Raw genomic sequence first — 20,533 nt, forward strand, 5'->3', positions numbered from 1 at the left:
CAGGGTTTTCACCTTTCGAGTTAATGTATGGTAGGCATCCAAGAGGCATACTGGATGTTGCCAAGGAGACATGGGAACAAGAGCATACCCCCATCACAGTCTTATAGAGCATGTAGCGCAAATGCAAGAGCGAATCGAAGCAATAATTCCCACAGTTAGGGAAAACATGGAAAAGGCCCAGAGAGCCCAACAAGCAAGCTATAACCGGAATGCAAGGCTACGGGTATTCAAACCAGGTGATAGGGTTCTAGTTCTCGTTCCCACGGTAGAAGGCAAATTCTTAGCCAGCTGGCAAGGGCCATATGAAATCACTGAGCGGATCAGTGACGTGAACTATAAAGTAAGACAGCCAGGCAGACGGAAGCCAGAACAGACATATCATATAAATTTATTGAAGCCATGGGTAGAACGAGAGGTTCTCATCATGACCAGAGATAAACCTACTCAAGCCACTCGTGAGCAGGGTCCGGAGGTGCATGTCGCTGATACTCTTGCCCCCCCCATCAGAAACAGGAAGTGAGGGAATTTGAGTCTAAAAATAGGGATGTGTTTTCCCCAATACCAGGAAAAACACACATAATCAAGCATGATATCCTAACTGAATCTGGGAAGAAGATCAATCTGAAGCCCTACAGGATACCTGAGGCTAGACGTGAAGCGGTTAGTGCAGAGGTTAAAAAGATGCTTGAGTTGGGGGTGATTGAAGTATTACAAAGTGAGTGGAACAACCCAATTGTGTTAGTGCCCAAACCAAATGGGGAAATCCGTTTCTGTAATGATTTCCGTAAGCTAAATGATATCTCTAAGTTTGATGCCTACCCGATGCCTCGTGTGGATGAGCTAATAGAGCGATTAGGTAAGGCCAGATATCTGAGCACCTTGGACCTCACCAAGGGATACTGGCAGGTACCCCTGACAGAGAACGCAAAAGAGAAAACTACGTTTTCTAGCCCTGATGGGTTGTTCCAATATAACGTACTGCCATTTGGGTTGCATGGTGCCCCAGCAACGTTTCAGCGTATGATGGATAAGATACTTCACCCCCACAGACAGTATGCAGCCGCCTACCTGGATGATGTGGTGATTCACAGTGCGGACTGGGAAACCCACTTGATGAAGGTTCAGGCAGTTGTGGATAGTATAAGGGCTGCCGGTTTGACAGCTAACCCTGCTAAGTGTTCTTTAGGGCTAGAAGAAGCAAAATATCTGGGGTACTGTCATGCCTTAACTATGGTATCCTCTTACTTCCTGGTTCCACGGAGCCTAGCCACACCCCTTTATGACACGGTCTCCTTATTTAATCCGACCGCACCAGCTGATCGACGCTGGATTATTGAACTACGTTCCGTACTCACGAACCGGCTACAACTTCGTTGTGAAAGCCTCTGTTACCGGACCGGACTGGAAGACTGCAAGTTCCCTTCACCTCTCCTCATCCACGACTAAAGCTGATCTCTCTTCACTCATGATAACCGCCTCTGAGGAGATCTCGGGAACCAGTGTTCTATGTGCCGGAAGCTAAGTAAAACCTCTGTGATAAGCGTTACATCTCAAAGCCGTTATTTCCTGTCTCCAAAGTCCTTCGATAAAACAAACCAGTTACAGCTAACTTTAACTCATACTCTATATAAGTTAGCTGCATCTGTCTTGCTTCAGTTAATGGAACAGCTATTGTAACTTCTTATCACCTAATTCATTATTACTACTAAGAGACTCTTTCTGATTCAGTGTCTGCTAATTACTACCGTTTATTACTTAAAGCTACAGTGCCTGTAATTGTGGACTTCAGTTATCGTTTACTACTTAAAGCTACAGTGCCTGTAATTGTGGACTTCAGTTATCGTTTACTACTTAAAGCTACAGTGCCTGTAATTGTGGACTTCAGTTATCGTTTACTACTTAAAGCTACAGTGCCTGTAATTGTGGACTTCAGTTATCGTTTACTACTTAAAGCTACAGTGCCTGTAATTGTGGACTTCAGTTATCGTTTACTACGTAAAGCTACAGTGCCTGTAATTGTGGACTTCAGTTATCGTTTACTACTTAAAGCTACAGTGCCTGTAATTGTGGACTTCAGTTATCGTTTACTACTTAAAGCTACAGTACCTGTAAATTGGACTTAACGTCAATACCTTTTACTTTTTATAATAAATATTCAAACTATAAGAAATCTGCAGTTGTGTTCCTTCATAACAAATGTTTAGACGTGACAGGTACACTATAGGGCGGGGGCTCCTTAAACCACAAGAGAGCAAAGTAGCAGCCATCACCAGTTGGCCACGTCCTGTAACTAAAAAGCAAGTCAGGGCTTTTTTAGGCTTAACCGGCTACTATCGCAGGTTCATCCCTGGGTACGCTACCATTGCCAACCCATTGACTGAACTTACTAAGGCAAAAGGCCTGATTATGGTTAAGTGGACCCCGGAAGCGGAGCATGCCTTTCAAGTCTTGAAGGGAGCCTTGTGTGCTGACCCTGTTTTGGTGGCTCCGGATTTCACTTAACCTTTTGTGGTACAGATCGATGCGTCTTATGTGGGCCTTGGCGCGGTTCTGTCCCAGGTACATGAAGGAGAGGAACATCCTGTCATGTATCTGAGCCGGAAAATGAATCCCCATGAACAGAGGTACTCCGTAGTGGAAAAGGAATGCCTGGCGATAAAATGGGCTTTAGAATCCCTGAGATATTACTTACTGGGGAGATGTTTTACACTGATCACGGACCATGCTCCTTTAACATGGATAAGGCAAAACAAAGAAAAGAATGCCAGGGTGGCTAGATGGTTCCTAAGCCTTCAGCCTTACCAGTTTACTATTACTCACAGGGCTGGAACTGCCCAAGGAAATGCAGATGGCCTCTCCTGAGTTCACTGTTTATGGTCCCAGGCCGCTCGCCCCGATGGGTCTGAGCTGGGGAGGGGGATATGTGATAAGGTGAATGGGGTGTGAGGGAGTCTATATCTCGACAGAATTGTTTAGAGAGGCATATGATTTTTAACCCCAGGGGGAGAGTATGATTCTGTGTATATAACCAGAATGATTATTTAGTTATGGGCTCCTGGGGTGGAGCATTTGGAGAGAAGGGTGGGCCAGTGCTCCACTCCGCAGTTTAGCGGTTTTCTTGGAAGACATAGATCCAGGCCAGGGTTTTTGGACTGTCTCCAACCTACTGCTCAGCTGCAGGTAATCGGCTGCAGCAGTGGGAATAAACCCCTCCCTGCTAGGCAGGTAAGGGAAGAATGTTTTGTTTCTCTCTGAAAGGCTGGAAGCAGCAGGTTGGCTAAATACTGGAGTGCTGAGAGTGGACAAAGACTCTAGGTTGGTGAAACCAATATTGTTTTGTTTAGTTTAACCCCTGAGAGATAGGGAACCTAATATTAGTTAGTGCTCAGACGAGCTAGGTTTTTGTTTAAAGGGATTTATGTTTTCATTTACTGCTGTCTCCTGTGTGGATTTACAATAAAGTTGCCTGGATTATATGAAAGCCAAAGGACTGTGCCTGTTGTTTACCCTAGAGGACCGTGCTATCTACAAACAAGGATCACACCGGGTTAAGCACACCAAGAATAGTCAGGAGACAAGCCGAGTAAGGGGAGCCAGAAAACAGGAGAACGAGAAACAAGCCGAGGTCAAAGGGATGGAGAATACAGGAGAGTCGGAGAAACAAGCCAAATAATCGGTAACCAGAGAGAACTACAAGCAAACAGCAATACAGGTATCAAAGACCACAACAGGGCACTGAGGGGCAGGGAAGTATATAAACCGGGTCGCCTGAATCGGGTCGCCTGAAAGGACCAGAGAACCGATTACAGAGCAAAGGCTTCAAAAGGGAGGTGTGAAATGTGTTCGGTACATGCATGGAAGGAGGCAAGGCCAGGGAGTAGGACATGGGATTCACCCTACGCAATACCCTATAAGGGCCAAGGAACCTGGGCGCAAATTACATCGAAGGGACCCTGAGGCGGAGATTCCTAGAGGACAACCAAACCCTATCACCCGGAGCATAAGTAGGAGCCGCACACCTACGGCGATCAGCGAATCTCTTCTGAGCAACCGCTGCACGAGAGAGAGCAACATGGACCTGATCACACATCTTCCGTAAGGAGGTGAGGTGCTCTTCCAAAGCGGGCATTCCCTTGTCGGAGAATACACCGGGAAGGACAGAGGGTTGGAACCCATAAGCAACCATAAAAGGACTTAAGCCAGTAGACGAATGTGTCACAGTGTTCCTGGCGAACTCAGCCCAGGGAAGAAGATGAGACCAGTTGTCCTGGTGTGCATTCGTGAAGCAGCGTAAATACAACTCCACAGACTGATTAGCCCGCTCAGCAGCTCCATTAGATTGTGGATGATAGGAGGACGTAAACGACAAGGAGATCCCCATCTCAGCACAAAAGCCCTTCCAAAATCGAGAGACAAATTGAGAACCCCTGTCGGATACGATATCCAGTGGTATACCATGCAACCGGAACACCTCTTTGGCAAACACCTGAGCCAACTGAACCGCAGAAGGAAGTTTCTTAAGCGGAATAAAGTGCGCCATTTTAGAGAACCTATCTGTCACAGTCAAAATTACTGTCTGTCCATCAGAGGAAGGAAGATCCACAATACAATCCATGGATAAGTGGGTCCAGGGTTTCTTGGGTACAGAGAGGGGCATCAGGAGTCCCCGGGGTTTAACATTAGGGGACTTACACTGTGTACAGACACGACAAGCCTGCACATAATCCACCACATCTTGTTTAAGTGAAGGCCACCAAAACTGTTGAAGGAGACCCTTGTACGTCTTGGTAATCCCCAGATGACCAGCAGTTTTGGCGGTGTGAAATAAAGCGAACAACTTTTTTCTGTCTTTTACTTTCACGTATAGTCTACCAACGGGTGTCTCAGAGGGTGCTTGGGTTTGGTATGTCTTGATACCATCAAGGAAAGGAGACGAAATAACCAAATGGGTAGCGGCTATAATCTGAGAGGCTGGTACAATGGGTTCGGGAGCGGGGGCAATAGACCCCAAAGGTTCGTACTGTCGGGAGATCGCATCAGCTTTGACATTACGGTAACCAGGCCTATATGTAATAACGTACTGAAAGCGTGAAAGAAATAAAGACCATCGAGCCTGCCGAGAGGACAATCTTTTAGCATCTGCTATATAGGAGAGATTCTTGTGATCAGTTAAAACCAAAATTTTGTGTCTAGATCCCTCTAATAAGTACCTCCATTCTTTAAAAGCCATCACAATAGCCAATAGTTCCCTGTTCCCGACATCGTAATTATTTTCTGAATCAGACAGCTTTTTATAAAAGTAACAACAGGGATGGAGGGGTTCGTCATACGATAACCTTTGGGACAACACTGCTCCTACACCTGATTCAGAAGCGTCCACTTCCATAACAAAGGGAAGGGAAGGATCAGGATGGTGTAGCACAGGGGCAGTGGCAAATGCCTTTTTGAGAGTCTCGAAGGCCTCAAGGGCTTCAGGAGTCCAAACCCTGGGGTGCAAACCTTTTTTTGTTAGTTTCATAATAGGGGTAACAAGTGGTGAAAAGTTTTTAATAAACTTCCGATAATAGTTGGCAAACCCTATAAAGCGCTGTATAGCTTTAAGTCCTTGGGGAAGAGGCCAGGACAGTATGGCTTCCAATTTAGAAGGATCCATGCTGAATCCCTGTTCAGAAATGACATACCCTAGGAATTGCACAGAAGTCTGGTCGAACAAACATTTTTCTAACTTGCAATACAGACCATTCTGCAACAATTTCTTAAGCACCATCCTCACATGAGTATGGTGTGACTTTAAATCAGGAGAATATACAAGTATGTCATCAAGGTATACCACGGCACAGACATGCAGTAGATCCCTAAGGACATCATTTATGAGGTCCTGAAACACAGCAGGAGCATTACACAGTCCAAAAGGCATGACTAGATACTCATAATGTCCACTACGTGTATTGAACGCTGTCTTCCACTCATCATTTTCCTTTATACGAACAAGGTTATAAGCCCCCCTGAGGTCTAGTTTAGTAAAATATCTAGAACCTTTGACACGATCAAACAACTCAGTGATGAGAGGGATAGGATAGGCGTTCTTGATCGTTATATTGTTTAAACCCCTGTAATCTATGCATGGAGTCACCCTCTTTCTTGGCAACGAAAAATAAACCATAGGCAGACATTGCCACACACAGAGGCAGACAGCCACACACACACACAGAGGCAGACAGCCACACACACACACACAGACAGCAACACACACACAGAGACAGACATCCACACACACAGAGGAAGACATCCACACACAAACAGAGCAGACAGCCACACACACACACAGGTAAACATCCACACACACAGGAGGATATCCACACACACAGAGGAAGACATCCACACACAAACAGAGCAGACAGCCACACACACACAGGCAGACATCCACACACACAGGAGGATATCCACACACACAGAGGAAGACATCCACACACAAACAGAGCAGACAGCCACACACACAAACACACGGAGGCAGGCAGACCGCCACAAACACACACACAGGCAGACAGCCACACACAGTCACACACACACAGACAGTCAGTCAGACACACACACACACACACACAGGCAGACAGTCACACACAGGCAGACAGTCACACATAGTTACCTCTGTTCATTATGGAAATGTGGAGGCAGTGCAGCTCCTGGAGACTGTTTCTTGGGAAAGCAGGGACAACTTCCTGCTTCCCATGCTGCAGTTACCTGGCACATTTAGCTCCGCCCCCTCTGCCATTTTAGTTTCGCCCCATCGCATAGTTGGGTGATTTAAAAAAACAAAACAAATGTATAATCCCTGCCGGCCATGTGTGAGCTGTGTCGGCCGCATGGCGCCCCCTGCTCCATGGCGCCCTGTGCGGCCGCACAACTCGCACACCCCTAAGGCCGGCAATGTCCACAGGTAAATAACGTATTATTTAGCTGTCAAATCAATGTGTCTGCGTGTCAGTCCAGTGTGCCTGCACACCAAGCTTGACATGCCCCTTTCTATATTGGTGCACCTTCTTTTCATCACTTAAAATCCTAGTGACGGGTGCTGCTCCTTCAGTCCCAAATTCCTACCTTGTAATCTTTGTAACTAGTATCAGCAGCATTTATTCACTGATAAATTACACTGTAGATAGCCATTATTTTTTAAAACATTACATGAAAAGTGCATTTAACATATATGCAAAAGTAAAAATAATTAAAAAAAATATACATTTGAAGTTCTCAGATTTGTTGTACATCTCCAAACTTTGCATAGTTTGCAGTGAGTGCTGCCAAGACCAGGGAGGGATGCTATCATTTTGGTTCTTTAACTTTCTACTGCAGTGATGAGCTTAGGATCAGGAACACAAACATGTATTCCTGACCCTATAGTGTTTAATCCACCATTTAGGTGGCTGCCCCCCCCCCCCTTAGCCCCTTTAGAAGGTAATAAAACTCACCTTATTTCAAGCGCTGCGTGGGTCCTGCCGGAGCTAGGACTAAAATCTATTGGGTATAGTTAAAGCCTCTATCAGTCTCTCTTGCACCTTCCTCAGCCTCTCCAGGTGTCTCTTTCCCAAGCCCTGTTCTGTCTCTTTTGCCCCTTCCACAGCCCTTCTGTGCAGTGTTAATTTAGCGGAAAGTCATAGTCTTTTGACTAAAATGCCGTTTTAGTCGTAGTCTGGTGACTATAGTGTACCTTTAATTAAGGAAACATATTTATATGTATACATAGTTTGTTTAAATTGTTTTGTATGATATTATGATTGTGTATCCAATGTCTGTGTATTTGTGGTTTTTGTTTTTGTTTTGGGGAGAACATTTTGTGTTTTCTGCACACATTGTGTAATTACCCAAATTAATTTTCAAATTGTCACAACAAAGTTTAGTATTGTCAGATTTACCTCCTTGCTGCCCCAAGGCCAGTTTCCTCACTACGCCTCCCAGAGTCCCTTCACTTATGCATGTATATTAATGCGTTTATTACAGTATACATATTATTATTATTACCAACATATAATATTGTAAGAGGGGGGTATTTAACCATAAATAGGGCAATTACAAAAAACTTACAGGAACGATATACATTAGCACGATAGTCTCCCACAATTTAAAAGTATTTTTTTTTTTTTTTTTTTAAATGTATTCTTTATTTTTTTGTGCATAGATGATACATATAACATTAGGCTAGCAATGCCACAACAGCTGTTGCCAGAGTTTTGGGAGACAAAGAATTACATTTGCATGGCATGAATAACTGTGCAAATTTTTGTAATATAAGACGATTAACAGTAGTATGTTGAGAGTCAGTGCGCGTGCTAGCGCGGTTGTATGGCTTATCAACTGACTGTGCTATTAAAAAGTGTATAACGCTTAACTAACGCTTCCAAATGTTATCAGCGGGTGTAGCTGGAAGAGGTTTAATGCTATGTGATAAAACTGCATATGGTACATGGAATGCAAGAACCACTGAGTGGTGAATCAATATAGGTACTGATGTGGTGCTACAGCAGATCCTATAGTATAGCTAGCTATGCTGAGCTATGGTTTGTGTCTAGGTACAGGCCTATATGGACATAGCTGATCACTGGTCGAACTGTATGCAAAACATTGGGAAAAGCAAACCAAATAAAAACATAAATCAGGCAGCTCAAAGAAATAGGCATGGCTGGGGGAAGGCTCATGTAATGTCTTAGGCTCCTTCAGCCGATGCCCCTGAGTGGAGGGTCAGCGACCCGGTGATGAATGAGTTCTCCTTGCCCTGTAAATGGCATAGGTGATATATGGGCAAAAATGTCCAGGTGTGTGACTATGGCGTCTCGCCAGATCTATGCTCTGCTCCAGCCCCTGGTTTCTGCGTGGGTATGCGCCACCGTTCTGTAGGTTGCGGTTTTATTGAGGGTCAAGTCCTTTGTCTTTCTGAGATGGACGCTGACGTGGAATGCCCCGTGTTGTGTCAGCTGCCCGCTCTTGTGTGAGTGCAGTGCTGTTTTAAGTCTCCTCAAGGCCCCCAGCCCGAGAGCGGGTTTGTGCATTTGGACGTCTGTTGCCTGTGCGCAGGCGGGGAGCCGGGGGACTCTGCTTCGGGCGCTTGTGTGTGTTGGTCTTCCGTGAGGCTTGGTGTTGCTTGAGGTGCATGGGTGGCGCGTATTGTGTCTCATTTACATGCTGCCTTTTCTCCCCCATGTGCTTTGAGGGTGCCTCTCTCTTCTCCCTGCGCTCACAGCTATGCTTGCCCTTGAATGGTAGGGTCAGGGCCGGTGCAAAGAATTTTGGGTACATAGGCAAAGATGCATTTTTCCGCCCCCCCCAAAACATCTGCACCTGTGTGCCTCTTAACCTCCCTTTTGTGTTTCTTATCCCGTCTTTAAATATCTGACTCCATTTAGTGTATTTTATCTCCTATTTTTGCCTTTGTGTCTCCTATGTCTCCTCTTTGTATGACTCTTACATCCTCCCACATTTTGTGTGTCTTACTCCTCCCATACCCTTTGTGTGACTCCTTTTCTCCCAGCCCTTTTGTGTCTTTTACTCTTCCCAGCTCCTTTGTGTGTGTCTCTTTCCTTCTCAAGCCCCGCTGTGTGTTTCTTTCACATCCAGCCCCTCTCCCCGTCCCTTAATGGTCCCCTCCCTTCTTTGACCCTTACTGTTCCTCTCCCCTCTCTCCTCCTTTCCCTGTCCCTTAGTGTTCCTCTCCCCTCCCCCCTCTGTTCCATGTCGCTTAGTGTTCCTTTCCCCCCTCCCTCCTTTTCCTGTACCTCAGGGTATTTCTCCCCTCCTCACCCACCCCCATAGTGGTCCCCTCCCCTTCCTGATGTGCCTCCTACCTTTCTTGTAGCGTGGCTGAGCGGAGCGAATCCTGGTACAGTGAGCGTTTCATGTCAGTCCTGCCAGGTACAGGAAACAGAAGATCCTGTACCACGGTACACTCCGCTTGGCCACGCTACAGTCAGGGGTGTATAAACACTGACAGTCACAAACACTCAATGACAAACACACAGACGTCTCTGACAGCCAGACTCACTTATCTGACACACTCATTCATTGGCAGACACTCACACGCACACTGACAGACACACACACACAAACTCACAGACACACATACTCAAACACATACACACTGACATACACACATACTCACATGCGCACACACACACTGACATACACACTCAAACACACTGACAGACACACACACACACTGACACACACACTCACACACACACACACTGACAGACACACACACTCACATGCGCACGCACACACACACACTGACACACACTGACAGACAAACACAAACTCACAGACACACATACTCGAACACACACACACTGACAGACACACATACTCACAAGCGCACACACACACACACTGACAGACACACTCACTCACACACAAACTCATAGACACACTTACACAAACACTGACAGACACACATACTCACATGCGCACACACACACACTGACAGACACACTCACTCACACACAAACTCACAGACACACTGACAGACACACATACTCACATGCACACACACATGCGCACGCACACACACACAAACTCACAGACACACATACTCGAACATACACACACTGACAGACACACATACTCACATGCGCACACACACACACTGACATACACACTCACTCACACACAAACTCATAGACACTTACACACACACTGACAGACACACATACTCACATGCGCACACACACACACTCACTCACACACAAACTCACAGACACACTGACAGACACACATACTCACATGCACACACACTGACACACACACACAAACTCACAGACACACATACACACTGACATACACACTCACACTCACATGCACACACACACACAGTAATTAATAAAGTAATTAATAATACATTAAATGTAAATTTCCCACCCAGCCTCCCTACCTGGAGTGCTGGCGTGGGTCTCTCATTGGTGGTCCAGTGAGGCTGCTGGGAGGCGTGTGGCTGAAGTGGATTAGGAGGCGGCGAGGGAGCTCTCTGATCTCTCTGACCGGCTCCCTCGCAGGCTTTTTTCTGATGCCGCGGGAGCCGGAATATGACGTCATATTCCGGCTCCCGCGGCATCAGCAAAAGGCTCGCGAGGGAGCCGGTCAGAGAGATCAGAGAGCTCCCTCGCCACCTCCTAATCCACTTCAGCCGCACGCCGCGCCGCTCCGGGGATCCAGGAGGCGACCAGGCAGGAGGGAGCACTTCCCTCCTGCCGGTCACTTGAATTTTGCGCCCCCAGAGCCGGTGCGCCCTAAGGACTTATGGACGCGCCGGCCCTGGGTAGGGTTTGCAGTTTTGCCTGAGGTGCTTGCAGCGGCTCCCAGATCTTAATACAGAATCGAGCAAAAGTTGCATCTAGACGCTGCTCGACATTGCTGTAGTCCTCCATCTCAGGTATGTAACTTTGCTCACATGGTAGGCTTGTCGTGTTGTGCGGTTCATCAGGCTGCAGGTTCGGTCTGTGTCTGCATCTCCAGTTGCCCAGTGTGGACCGAGATGACCCCCATCGGTCCAGACGGGGGGAGGAGGAGTTGGAGGTGAGAGCCCCGAGGGATCCATACTCAATCCGTCAGCGTGGAGAGCGGCCGTCTCTCCACAGCTCGATCGAACATATTTGGGGAGGCCTCAGGTTTGTAATGCAGGGTCCCGGTGGGTTACTTGCTTGGTTTCGGTGTCTGAGGGTTCACCTGGGTGCCCCGTCTTAATAGCTCCAATCCAGTGTGCGTTTGTGCTGGTTTTCTGGGGTTTTACACCTGATATGTGCAGATTTGAGCAGGGAGCTGAAGCTCGGCACAACCGCTCAGCCTGGATGTTAGGCTCCGCCCCCAAAAGTATTTATTTCTTAATGAAAACTTTGGTCTATGTGAACATCCATGCATATCACATACACACTGACCCATGCAGACATACACACATTGACCAATGCAGACACACTAACACTGACTAATGCAAATACACTAATAAAGACAGATGAAAACACACTGACCCATGCAGACAAACTTATAGTGTCCCATGCAGATTAGGCTGGCCACTAGGTTGGACAAGGCAGGGTGCTGCTAGGCAGGTTAGTGGTTGGCACTGGCTGCTAGCTGGACAGGAAAGAGTACGGGAGAGCTGCATTGCCTGCTCCCTCCAGTGCAGGCTGTCCTTTTTTGGCCTCCTCTCCCTGCCTTAGAAGCATGGAGAAGGTCATGTGGGAGCTATGACAGTGATGTCTTATCCCCGCCCGCTCTCCTTTGATTTGTGAAGCAGCCAGCCAGGAATGAGAACAAGCAGATTTGTAGTCTCCTTTTAGCACGGACTGGGTGCTGCACACACTGCCACAGCTATCGGCTCTCTTCTCATGAGAATGGGCTGACTGATGAGGGAGATCTTTGATCTTCCCACTGACATTGCCGTCCCGAGGCCACGGCCTCAATGGCCTTATGGGAAGTCCAGTCCTCTATATAGGATTTCAAATTTAGTTTCATATATTTGCTAAATGGCAATGATCATAAAAAGTGAATAAAAAAAGTTTTTAAAAGAACTTTTTATATAACTACCTGTCACAGAATGATACCTACAGAGCACATAGCAAGATTACCAGCTGAAAAATATAAAACCGATAAATTGCAAGTTAAATGCACAAATATGGGTCTGCTCTTGGTTTGGTTAATGAACAAACACTGTTGAATTGATAACATCAATGTCTGATTGTTTTTAACTTTGCTTGCAATACACTATGAAACAAGTATTGCATATTTTTCTTTGTATAAAACCTGATTAAAATCTTGTTTACAAAATTTACTTTTTTTTAAATTAAAATGTTCTAAAAATTGTTTCCACATATACCTTAAATCTCCTCATATTACCAGAGAATACTTTTTTCAAAAAAATTTAGTTTCCAAGGATTTTTTTTATCAAGAATATAGATATTTGTCACATAAAGTGAGAAAGCTCAATATTTTACTAATAATGTAATTTTCTTTATTTAATTACTAAGCAGTAGCTATATACAGTTGTATACATAATGTTTTATAACTATGTTTTCAAAATGCCAAATTTGGAGTTCAATTTCTACAATATTAAATAATTTTTGTCTTCTCAGGATATATGAACAGATTAATGACTTACGTCTTTTTCTCTTCAATGATGCTCTGGTGATAACAAGTCGACACATCTCTCATACACCCTTCAAACGTACCACAAAGACGTCATTACAGTTCTTGGCATCCGTGTCCCTGCCACGACTCCTTGTGGAAGACATTTCTGACACAAAATGTATGTTGTATGCAAAATATTCTAATGTATAATTTTCACATAGCAAAACAAATATACATCATCAAATTGGTAGGGGGGGGGGACAAAATGTTTTTGCACATGCAGTTCAAAAAATGCTAATACAATTGTGTTCAAAAGTTTGCATACCCTTGGAGAAATGCCTCCAGGTCATGCAAAGTCTTTGGTTGTCCTGCATGAACGTTTGAGATCTCCCCAGAGTGGCTTGATTATATTAAGGTCAGGAGACTGTGATGACCACTCCAGAACCTTTAACCTTTACTGCTTTAACCACTGGAGGGTCAACTTGACCTTGTGATTAGGGTAATTTTCATGCTGGAAAGTCCAAGAGCGTCCTATGCGCAGCCTTCGTGCAAAAGAATGCAAATTGTCTATCAGTATTTTCTGATAACATGCTGCATTCATCTTGCCATCAATTTTCACAAGATTCCCCATGCCTTTAGAGCTTACCCACTCCAAAACATCAGTGAGCCACCACCATCATTCACAGTGGGGATAGTATTCTTTTGACAATAGGCCTTGTTGACCCCTTTCCAAACACAGCGTTTATGGTAGTGACCATAAAGCTCCATTTTGGTCTCGTTACTCCAAATTACATTTTAACCTGTGTGTGTCACATTGTGTGTCTATTACCAGGCCAAACATTCAAGGGTATGTAATCTTTTGAACAGGGCCATTTGGGTAATTTCTATTATCATTATGATTTAAAAAGGAGTAAAACAACCATGTAATAATAAGTGGCTTCATATAATCACTATCCTTCAATAAAATATTTTTTTGCATGACCAGTCATATTTTCAAAATCAATGTTAAAATTTCACAATTTATGCCAGGGTATGCAAACTTATGAGCACAACTGTATTTGCACATGCAGTTCATGACGGCAAAGCTGCAATATTGTTTTATTGTAAGAAAGGAGTGAATTATGCTCACCATATTACTAAAAATTCATAAATCAACAGATTATATTTAAAGAGGGATGCAAGAAAAAGTGATCACTATATGGTCTGAGACACACGTAAATCCTTAGGTTAAAGTGTTCCCTAGAGACACTAAAAATTACATAAATTACAAAGAAAAAAAACCAAAAGGAAAAAAGTGTGTATAAATCACCAAAAGTGATAACAAATGGTACAACCTGTATAGTAATCGGTAGAATCTACCATAGACACCATATGTCTGGGGGGAAGAAGAAAAAATATAGTGCAATACAATAAGCACAAGCAAAGGGCTTGGGGGTGGTAGAAAACTCACTAGAAAGTAGCACATTCAGGCGTGTCTCCCTCAATAATAGGGTGATTGCATGAATAAGGGGCATCTTCCAGCCATAGAAATCTTGGTATGAGGGTATCTTCTTGGATAGATCAAAACATAAAGGGAAAAGGAAGATAGTGCAGACTGTATAAAAAGTAACAAAATTATTATTACAAGTTGCACTTACAATGTGTCAAATGACAAACAGCATGTCTCCACATCAGAGTGGTATCCAGGTTTCCAAAAGGTAGCAGGGAAAAATCCAGGACCACAGATACAGATAAAAACAAACAGACAACAAAAAGCTACTATATCAGCAAGTTGATGATTAAAATCCTATGCGTTTCGTCCTATTCTGGACTTCCTCAGGGCTGTATAATCTTGAACCATCGAGTTCTTCTTATACACCGGCATTTCCTGATGAACTTGCAGCAGCTGGTGGTGTGCGTTCCACCAAACTAATATATATGTAACTGGTATAGTCCATGACTGTCATATTGAGCCTTTTACAAAACATGAGCAATAAAAAAAGAATGAAATAAGTAAATAAAATAAATAAATCAATAAATAAGGGAATAAATCACATACAAGACCAGGTCATGTATATAAATAGAAAAGAGATCCTTCTTCAATGTGATTCATATTTCTGTAACTTAGAAAATATTAGTATCACACTAAATATATAAAACCCAAACATCTAAGAAAAAGAAGGGGAAAAAAAGAAAATACCAGAAAAAACTGAAAAACTAAGAATATAATAGAGCTAGATAAGTCCTGCTAAATCTATTTCCTGATTGAGACCATGTTTCAAAGTCTTTATATTGAAGATCCATTGGGCTTCTTTCGTGTTAAGCGAAGTCTCGATGTTCCCCCCTCTCCAATATCTCTCTCCTTTATCTATTCCAAAGGCCAAAAAGGTATTCCATTGGAATTGTGGACAAGAGGTACAATGTCTTGGTAAATATTGGATACCTATTGAATAGACAATTGTCTATACAATAGGTATCCAGTATTTACACTTTTAACCGCAGGTGGCGGCTATTCTTGCAGTGACACAGTGGTTATGGTACACATATCCGGTCTCATTGTTTAAACTTTCAGAGTTACTCACCAGTGTGTACTGGTGTTTATCTATTAAGTTGCCTTTGAACAATGTCTTGGTACACTGTGATCTGATTTTTTTTATATATTTAGTGTGATACTAATATTCATTTTCTAAGTTACAGAAATATGGATCCTGGTCTTGTATGTGATTTATTCCCTTATTTATTTATTGATTTATTTATTTTATTTACTTATTTCATTCTTTTTTTATTGCTCATGTTTTGTAAAAGGCTCAATATGACAGTCATGGACTATACCAGTTACATATATATTAGTTTGGTTACATATAGTAACCTTATTTTTCTTATAATAATTTTTATCCATTAATATATATTTTTTATATATATAGAAATTTCTTCAATTTTCCCCCCTATTTTCTAAAATTCCCCTTATCACTAGATCAATATGCAAATAACTGAAAGTGGAGTGGGGTGTTTTTTTGTTTTAATTAAAGAGTAAAACTAGTGTACCATCCTAGTCCACAGATGGCATTATGCGAATGCTGAGGTAAGTAAAAAAAAAAAGGGGAGTTATGTCCTTAAAAAGATTAAAAATGCCAAAGAACACATTCACTATCACATCGTAAGGAGTCATGAGAAAGAACCTATGAAAGGCTGAGATGCAATAGAAGAAAAATAAAAGTATAATTGAGGTTTTGCACCAGGAAATGTAACTTTGAAAATGCCATACAACTTAAAGGGCCACTATAGGCACCCAGACCACTTCAGCTCAATGAAGTGGTCTGGGTGCCAGTTCCCTCTAGTTATAACCCTGCAGCTGAAAACATAGCAGTTTCAGACAAAAACGGCTATGTTTCACTGAGGGTTAATCCAGCCTCTAGTGGCTGTCTCGCTGACAGCCGCTAGAGGCACTTCCGCGATTCTCACTGTGCAAATCACAGTGAGAAGACGCTGGACGCCCATAGGAAAGATTGAGTAATACTTTCCTATGGGCGTTTTGAATGCGCGCAGCTCTTGCCGCACATGCGGATCTGGCATCGGCACGGGGAGTTCCCCAGCAAAGAGGGAGCTCGGCGCTGGAGAAAGGTAAGTGGCTGAAGGAGTTTTAACCCCTTCAGCCCAGCGGGAAGGTGGACCTAATGACCCTATAGTGCCAGGAAAACGAGTTTGTTTTCCTGGCACTATAGTGGTGCTTTAACGAGCAGGCAAAACTATCCAGTCCTGGATCTAGTGCATCATTAGCATAGAAGAGGTTAAATGATTGCCACCTCAGTAATTTTAGATGTTTAGGAATGAGGAATAAATGGAGTGACTTTGGAGGGTTTCAAATAATACAGTCCTTCAGTATGGACAGCTGATGTTGGAATGAGGACCATGGTGCGAAGATGTGCTTCCAATTCTTGCAGACATTAGGCTTCGTTCACTGTGCCTTTATAATTAAACAGGAGCCATCTTGGAACACCCCATCTATAAGGAATGTAGGAAATATCTCTGATTTTAAGATTGCGATGTCTTCACTGATTTCTTAACCCCTTAAGGACCAAACTTCTGGAATAAAAGGGAATCATGACATGTCACACACGTCATGTGTCCTTAACCCCTTAAGGACACATGACATGTGTGACATGTCATGATTCCCTTTTATTCCAGAAGTTTGGTCCTTAAGGGGTTAAGGGGTTAAAGGAAGAGATTTCTAGCACCTCTGTTAAAAAACTTTTATTAAACTTTTTTTCATCGCCACAAGGTTCTATTGGTAACAACAGCTTACAGCAGATATTTACTGACCACACTGAAAATTAGCCCAAAATTCAAGCAGGTAAAACACTGCTCTGCTTAGCTTACCCACTTATTCTAAACTAGCGAAATACCTTACTTGAATTCACTGCATTTCAGAGCATTTAATTTCAAAACTTACATAAGTGTATTGCTATATCAATTTATTTAAAGGAACACATTGGACTGCTAACAAGACACTCTTTTTAGTGTATTGATTACATTATTTTTCCTCAACAGATGTCAAGAATGCTTTTATTCTGCAAGGTCCAAAACGTCAGTGGATTTGTTCTACTGTTAACGAAGATGAGAAAGTCACATGGCTTTCTGTTTCTCAAAGTGCTATAAGTGCTAGTATTGAAAACAAATAGGGCACAAAGTAATATATTTATAGAGAGACCGGAAGATTTGTACGTCTTTATTTTAAATCCTGTCATTTAGTAATAAAGTGATAATTTAACAAGTTGATGTAATGCCAATTGGTGTATTGAAAAGTGTTTTTGATTTTACATTTTAATGCGGGATCAAAATAATTCATAAACGGCTGCCATGTTTGAAAAAACTATTTGCCCACTTTGCTTTTAGAAATTTGGCCAATTTGGTAAATTATTCAAAAACTGGACTGGAGAATCAAAATGGATCATTTGCTACATCTTTAACATAAATGTAAAAGAAAATGGAGCATGGCATGAAAAAGGTCATATCTGACTTTTAATGTTTTATTCAATTGTGTAATTTCCAGAGACGGGCCGTTTCCCCATTAATTACCATATATTTGGTTGAAAAAAATAAAATAAAAATTCATTTGGAAATGTACTTTTTTTTTGTAAACAGGGAACTGCTGATTGGCTTAACGCATCAGCTGACCGCTCTAGTTCAATGAAATGAAGATCGGGACACCTTATCCCCTTAACCCCTTAAGGACCAAACTTCTGGAATAAAAGGGAATCATGACAGGTCACACATGTCATGTGTCCTTAAAGGGTTAAGGACAGAGCTTCGGAAGCTTGTCTTTCACTTAATGACAACAGCATTTTTTGCTGTTTGCGTTCAACTGCAATTTGCATTTGACTAATTTATTGCACGGATGCATATTATATACCGTTTTTTAAAGGACAGAAAGGGCTTTAATTTGATGTAACATATATATATATATATATATATATATATATACACACACACACACATGCTTATTTATTATAAAAAAATACAGAAAAATGCAAAAAAAATGAAAAATGATTTTTTTTGTTTTTTTTTTTTACAGTTTTTGCAATAATGATGTGTGCACAATTAGTGCAGGTTAAGGGAAGTAATTAAAAAAAATGTTTAGTTCTTATTTACAGAATATATAATGTGTCTGGGATTTTAAGTTTTTTTTGGTAGTTACAGGTCACAAAGCACAAGGAGTAAAATAAAATTTTAATGTGGAGCGATTCTAGAATTTGTTATGTTTGTCTTGTAAGCTTAATAGCCATAAAAGAAAACAAAATTGCCACACAAAAGTATATATTTATATAAAGTAGACACCACAGGCTATTTACCTATGGTTGTTTTGACATTTTCTAAGTAGCCATTTCACTGCCAATCTCTGCTAAATATTGGAGTAAAATTGTGTTTTTTGGGGGTTTTGGCACACAAACTTACAACAAAGAACTTCTCATGTGTATTTTGTAAAGTTGGTGTGTGCTATTCCTGTACAAAGTTTTATTTTGTGTTCAGTTGAGTAAAATGACACCCCCATTGTATGTCTTTGGCACTATTTCGTGAAGCTACAGTGCCATACAGGAGACTTGTCCTTTTCAGTATTCACAGTCGAAATTTTGAGAAACGGATTTAATGAGCCTATGCTTCCATTTGGGGTATTATAACAGTTTGACTGTTCAAAAAAAACCACAAAGGCCTACCATTTGTAAAAGTAGACACTCCAGGGTATCTCATAAGGTGCATATTGTGCCTTAGCATGCCCCCATTTTTTCACCAACATATGCCAAAATATGTGGTAAAAAATAATTTGGGGCATTTTTCTACATACGGATTGCATTTTTGCTGGGCATTTTGTATATTTCATAGGTGCCACCAAGTTCAAACCCCCCAAATTATGCTCAGCTAAGTCTTCTGAGTAAAAAGACATCCCCAATGAATGTCTTTGGCACTATTTTGTGAAGCTACAGTGCCATATAAGAGACCAAGCCATATCAGTTTTTACAGAACTTTGAATTTTGACACTGGGCCTATGTGCAATTTCCAAGCATCTTCGCAGGTTTTAAATTCAAACTACCCCACAAAGGCCTAGACACCCCAGGGTATTTCAAAAGGCATATTTTGAACCTTAGCGTGGGATCATTTTTCCGCTAGCTTGTACCAAGTGTAGTGGTAATAAGCGTTTTTTTCTGCCTTTTTGACACACAAAGTGAGTTTGCACAGTATATTTTGCAAACCTTATGTGTACTACCACTGTATAATACTTCATATGTTGCTCAGCTATGTCAGCTGAGTACAAAAATACCCCCGTATGTACCTTTGCCAGGTATATGTGGACATCGGAGGGGCACATTTGGGACATAGCCATTCCAGTTTTTTTCAAACTTTAAATTTTTACGCTGTGCCCATGTTCCAATTTGGAGTAGTTTAGATGGTTGGTTATTGAAACTTCCCACAAACACATACTATTTATTAAAGAATACAGCCTGGGGTAATTCAAAAGGCATATTTTGAACCTTAGCGTGGGATCATTTTTTCTCTAGTTTGTTCTAGGTGTAGTGGTAATGAGCGTTTTTAAATGTATTTTTTAACTTTTTAAAATTATTTTTTAAACTTTTGTTTTGCTTATTAATTTTTTTAAACTTTCCTAAACTTTCTTAAAACTTTTTTTTTTTTTTACAGATTTAACATTTTTCTAAGCTTTTTTTTTACCGTTAACCCCTAACTTGCAGTAAGCAGCACTAACCGTAAATTCCCCATTTTCTCCAGCTAGAAAAAAAATATTTAATTATACAATATTTAAATTAGCTAATTAAATAAATTTAACCCCTGAGGGTTAAAAAATAAATAAAAGTTAATCGTCAGGGGTTAAAAAAAATTAGATCACAGTATAATACTGTGATCTGTGTTTTGATCACTGTAGGCAGTGATCGACTGGCAGGGA

General features: G+C 42.1%; 1 protein-coding gene across 1 annotated transcript in view; it reads left to right on the top strand.

Annotated features, from left to right (window-relative positions):
* Nucleotides 1–18,278, top strand: part of ECT2L (epithelial cell transforming 2 like) — a 112,606-nt gene extending 94,328 nt beyond the window's left edge. The window contains exons 21-22 of the mRNA XM_063441207.1: nucleotides 13,107–13,279; nucleotides 17,629–18,278. Of these exons, the coding sequence (XP_063297277.1) occupies nucleotides 13,107–13,279; nucleotides 17,629–17,759 (304 nt within the window). The 3' untranslated portion in view covers nucleotides 17,760–18,278. The remainder of the gene's footprint in view (nucleotides 1–13,106; nucleotides 13,280–17,628) is intronic.
* The last annotated feature ends 2,255 nt before the right edge of the window (nucleotides 18,279–20,533 follow it).

This window comes from Pelobates fuscus, chromosome 2 (assembly GCF_036172605.1).
Source record: "Pelobates fuscus isolate aPelFus1 chromosome 2, aPelFus1.pri, whole genome shotgun sequence".
Taxonomy (NCBI): domain Eukaryota; kingdom Metazoa; phylum Chordata; class Amphibia; order Anura; family Pelobatidae; genus Pelobates; species Pelobates fuscus.